Source organism: Poromitra crassiceps, assembly GCF_964638095.1.
Source record: "Poromitra crassiceps genome assembly, chromosome: 27".
Classification (NCBI taxonomy): domain Eukaryota; kingdom Metazoa; phylum Chordata; class Actinopteri; order Beryciformes; family Melamphaidae; genus Poromitra; species Poromitra crassiceps.
The window spans coordinates 10,821,669-10,827,372 of NC_139650.1; the positions used below are offsets into that span (position 1 = coordinate 10,821,669).

Below are 5,704 nucleotides of genomic sequence, written 5' to 3' on the forward strand. Positions count from 1 at the left end.
TTCCAGGCAAGCTGGGACACGAGAGTGTGTGTTCTCTGTCTGAAGGAGTCAGTTAAACTGGATGGGTGTAAAGGAATGGCTCACACACACACACACACACACACACACACACACACACACACACACACACACACACACACACACACACATACACACACACACACACACACACACACACACACACACACACACACACACACACACTGTCACACACACAACTCACTAACCTATGGGCACAGAAAATAAAATATTGTGTTAAACATGGCTGGTATTCTTAAGTAGTGTTTAGAGCTCACTGTGTTCATATCAGTGTTTAGATTTCAAGATTCAAGATTCAAGATTTTTATTGTCACTCCGTGGTACAAGTATCACGTGTGAAATACTTGTGCTGTGGACTCCGTTTACAACATAGTACAAAATAACAGGGCATATGAGTGCAAAAACAACAAGAGACACAACAAGCAATAAGGCAGTAGAGTGATAAGACAAGTCAGAGACAGTGGCATATTCACTGCACATAGGTGCACATGGCATGTACATACTTTAAACATACTTAAACATAGTTGACGTTCTGTTTGCACAGGTGCAAATAGCATATACCTAATTAAACATACAATTAAACATTAGACATACATAATGGTAGCAGCTACAGTACGGTACAGTACAGCTACTACACTATTTGTGTATGTTAAGGAGTCTCGTGGCCTGCGGGAAGAAACTGTCCCTCAAGCGATTTGTGCGTGCTTTTGGGACCCTGTATCTCCTCCCTGAGGGTAACAGGGAGAACAGGCTGTTGTGGGGATGGTTTGTGTCTTTGATGATCTTCAGGGACCTCCTGAGGCACCGCTGGTTATACAGTTCCTGCAGTTTAGAGCCCACTGTGTCAACTAAAGTCAACTAAAAAGGGGCTTATTATGTCTCTAATTTCCATAAAATGTGCGTTTGGAAGTATGGCAGGTTATGTTTACCACTATACATTTTCACCACCGTAAACAAGCCGTAACCTTTCCGGTTAGTATTGTCAATGAAAGTTCTCCGAAAATGGAAGAATTTTACGTTTTAAATGTCAAGATCATCCAAAAAAAAGATAATTTGATAGGATTATTAACTTCTGGCTCTTGCTGTAAAATAAATGTTGGAGGTTTCAAGATTGAATGGCTACTTGAGAAACATGAAGTGCTGGGTGGATGATTCGGGATGATTTAATGTGTCGTTATGAGATGATTTTTGAATTGATATTGGCAGTGTAGCCTACTGTGTGTGATTGATTGTTGAATCATGTTTGTTGTCAGTGTTAGCAGGCCCCTGCATCAGTGTCATTCCTGTATTTTGCACATAATAGTGATTCTGCTGTTTGTGAATATAGGTTGCCTGTGTAAGGGGGAGGGAATGGGTTTGGGTTTGACAAGCTGTTCCTGAGCACTAGGGCTATATTAGGGCGTAGACCGGCTTCAAGGCAGAAAAGGGGCACGGCTTACTCCTCCTGCTGCGACACCATTGGTGGATGCGGGAGACTAAAAAGCCTGTACCTGGTACAGGTAAATAGACTGACATCAGGCACTGCGCGGATGGATTGGCTGGCGGGATTACTGCAACAACTTCGACTTTGGACCACTTTCACTTGGTTTTGCATGGGTTTTGTACAGGTTTGGATCGCCTCATGTTGTATGGTGTATTTGACTATAGGTAAAGAAACGTCATTGTATAGAGGGCGCGTGAACAGAAGCAGCATTTGTTGTTATATTTGTTTCTTCATTTCTTTTGGTAAATGTCAGGTAATCATGTTTTGTTTTTGCTTTATTTTCCCAGGTAGCTGCACTTCAATTCTTGCATCTTCAAGCAGCCAGGTGAGTTGAGGAGTTGGGAAGATACTATCTACTGTCTCAAGTTCTCAACAGACTTGTTCCAGGTTATTGCGTGTTCTGTTTGAGCTGGAGAATGTGGTGTTGGGGGTAAAAGGCAGAACGTGTTCTTCTTCTGAGCTGAAAGTGAGGCAGTAATAACGGGGGGTGTTTCAGTGGGTTTGGTCTCTACATGTCGAGCAGCTACGGGGCTCAAAAGACTCAAGAGGAATGGGAGGAAAAGGTCTAAACAGGTCCTGTCTTGTGCAGGGAGAGGCCTGCCTGGCACACCCTTCTCTCTCTCTCTCTCTCTCTCTCTCTCTCTCTCTCTCTCTCTCTCTCTCTCTCTCTCACACACACACACACACACACACACACACACACACACACACACACACGGAGAGATGAAGAGATGTTTCAGACATAAATGGAACCTGTTTTTCATGGGTTACTTCCGTTTAACTAATCCTGCCATTTTGTAATTGGGAATGATAAGGTTCTATCTGACTTTATAAGGTTCTATCTTACTTTATAGGTTCTATCAGGCTTTTTTGTGAGAAAAGGAGTTAGTCACATGAACATATTCGACAAGTTCCAGATGAAATATGTGTGGTGGTTTTAAAACTAATAATTTTTGAGTCTGTGATTTCTAAAACAAACATCTCCAATGGATGCTGAAAACTGTGAAGCTCAATATCCTTAGGCCTACAATTCGAAGCTGACGATTTCTTTCCCGACAGGAAAGGGCTTGAAGGACATCATTGAAAGCGGTTGAAGGGACTCATCCGTGTCAAGTGTCCCATTCGCAGTGATTCCTCCTGGCCAGAGGGGACAGCGCACCGACTATCTAACGAAACCATCCACATCAGCAGTGAGTCCTCCTGGCCAGAGGGGACAGCGCACTGACTATCTAATGAAACCATCCACATCAGCAGTGATTCCTCCTGGCCAGAGGGGCCAGCCAGCGCACTGACTATCTTAACGAAACCATCCATGTAGTGATTCCTCCTGGCCAGAGGGGCGGCGCACTGACTATCTTAACGAAACCTTCCATGTATCCTATCCTTCATTCCACCGGAGTCTGTGTAATGTGCCAATCAGATTTCAGTGGTGTGAAGAGTACGAAACATGGACTTGATCGTCTGGAGAGAGCCAAGTCCCAACTGCCGACGGGCTTAATTGTTGTCATTTTTTTACATTAAAGGCAATAAACGAGCCACATTTTCTTATAGTCTTTAATATCCTTTGACATGAACCTGCTGGGTGAATGCAACAGTTCCACACAAGCACGAAAAGAGAAGTCACATTCCTCCTCACCTGCATTGCGGCAGGCAGCCGTTGAAGAGCCCTGCTGCACTGATGAAGAGTTATTGCAGGATCACAGAGCGCTGGCAGCACCATCTACTGTACTGTCTGTCTTTTGGCCTGTCTCTTACAGAGGCTCTTATGTCCTCCTCACCCTCTCTCCCTGCCCCTGCTTCTCCAAGACATGGCAATTACATAATCACTCAGCCCCGCCCCCCAAAGAACTAGCTTCATGTCCTTAAAGGGACAGTTCACCCAAAAATGAAGATCATCCTCTACCCCCTGTCTCATGCCAGTTGAAACACAGGTGCAGTTTGTGCATAACACACAGGAAGACTGGTGACTGGTTTTCTCTCCCTCGAGCATGTGCTGGCAACCTCCCTGTGTGTTTATAGAGACACTGCATGAAATAGGCCACGCCCATTCATTTTTTTTTTTTACATCATTTGGCAGACGCTTTTGTCCAAAGCGACTTACATTAACACATTTTTGTCAGCAATAGAGCAGCAATCAACTATGCAACACAGTCTATGACAGCTACAACTTCTGAAGAAATAGTGGTAAAATGTATTTATTTATTTATTTATTTATTTTCCCCACTTCCATACACCAGTGTCATTTTCCTTGAATTAATCATAGCTAAAAGCTGTTGTGTGGCGGCGCTGCGCAGACGGCAAATGTAAAACAAATTGGCAATTCAAGTTTTTTTTGTCCGTATATATGATCTTTGTGTGCAACACGTGATATAGGAGAATGCCAGCATTGGGGGGGGGGTTTGTTCCCCCCCCCCGTTTTGGGTGTGGTTTCTGAATGATGACGCGCTCCGCAGTGTCTCTATATGGACACACTTCACCTGTATTTCAACTGCATGAGCGGGAGTAGATGATGACAGAATTTGTTATTTTTGGGTGAACAGTTCCTTTAAGTTTAAAGTCTCCTACTGTCATGGCTGCCGCAGTACAACCTAGACTCACATCTGCAGATGATCAGCACTCTGTTGAGTATATTCAGCAAGATCCATCACACATGATATTTTGAAATCTCATGAACATCAAGTTAATGAACACATTTTATTTTATTGTTATTTTATTTTGCAAGAATAGCCTACGGTTTTCCCATCAGGCTTTACCCAACTCTGTGTGGGGTAATAGCCTACGGTTTCCCCATCAGGCTTTACCCGGCTCTCTGTGGGGTAATTAACCTGTCTCATTAGCACGGGACATTTCCCAGAGTCTATTCAACGTTTTAATTATAACTAAATAGGCAGCTGAAAGTCATTTGACAGCTACATTGAGTCCTAAGTCATCCAGTTATAATTCTTCCACCCAATTAAGATGGAGGGGAGCGTAATGAATGAACAAACAAAGCAATATGTGGCCAGATCGGCTGAGATTCATGCAGCGTTATATTGAGCAACAGGGTCGTTATGACAGACTAGGCTCGTTAAGTCTCTCTCGTTTATTATGCAAGTTAAATCATTAGGACAGTGGGCTCCCCATGCCCACACATTCCCCCCACCGCATCCAAAAGCTGCCTGCCAGGTACCTGCTCATCATCAAGTTTACAACATATCTGAAATGTTTCACAAAACAAGAGATTTGTGTAAATGTCTGGAGGGGAAACATCATTACTAGTTATTACTTGCTTCACAATGTATAATGCAATATCTTTAACCTATAAGACACACTACAACCGACCGGCATAGAGAAAAGAAGAATTTCTCCCACCTTCCCTCATGCAGGTCCATCGTTACAAACATGTTTTTCAAACCCACAAATTATTTTCAATTCTAGTCAAGGAAACCCCAAGGTTTCCAAATATACCAAATGTGAGGCCATTTACACCTGGTGCTAACATGCGTTTTCTACCATCAGATTGCAATCTGATGGTAGAAATGGGTGTCCTCTCAATCCGCATAAAGTTGCTGTATCCAGATTGAGAGGACACATTGCATTTACACTTGTGTTCAATGTGTACACAATGCATCCCTGACCACCTCCGGAGGTGGTTTGGCCGATCAGATTGCAATCCATCTTCAATGCGTTTTGGGGGTGTTTACACCTGCATTTTCAAGTGATAAAGCACAATCTGATTGCAATCTGATGACAGAAAACACATGTTAATGCCAGGTGCAAATGGTCTCTATGTCATTCTGAATTACAGGAAAATGTGATGTGAGTGCAAGTATAAGGCTTGTACCATATGAAACTACACCTAAGGCGGGAAGGGAAGGCAACTTAGGCTAAATTTTGCCGAGGGAAAAACTAGCATGGTGATTTTCAAAAGGGTCCCTTGACCTCTGACCTCAAGATCCAGTATCTGAATGAGAATGGCTTCTACGGGTAGGGTTAGGGCTACACACCTGGAGTTGCACCACACACCTCAGCCTGCCATTCACCTTCCTGTTGGAGGCGATGATGACCAGGGGGCTGAGCGCCGCGTAGAGCGAGGAGAAGAAGATACGCAGGTCAGAGATCATCGAGGAGCCCATGGTCTCCCTCACAGTTAGAGTGTACACCCACAGGCCATTATCCACTCCGTACAAGACCACATACAAG

General features: G+C 43.8%; 1 protein-coding gene across 1 annotated transcript in view; it reads right to left on the minus strand.

The window, feature by feature from the left end:
- Positions 1-3,076: 3,076 nt before the first annotated feature.
- Positions 3,077-5,704, minus strand: part of ora2 (olfactory receptor class A related 2) — a gene marked incomplete at both ends in the record, with an annotated part of 4,606 nt that continues 1,978 nt past the window's right edge. Inside the window, 2 exons of the mRNA XM_083661604.1 lie at positions 3,077-3,097; positions 5,509-5,704. The exon at positions 5,509-5,704 is cut by the window's right edge and continues 467 nt beyond it. Coding sequence (XP_083517730.1) covers positions 3,077-3,097; positions 5,509-5,704 — 217 coding nt within the window. The remainder of the gene's footprint in view (positions 3,098-5,508) is intronic.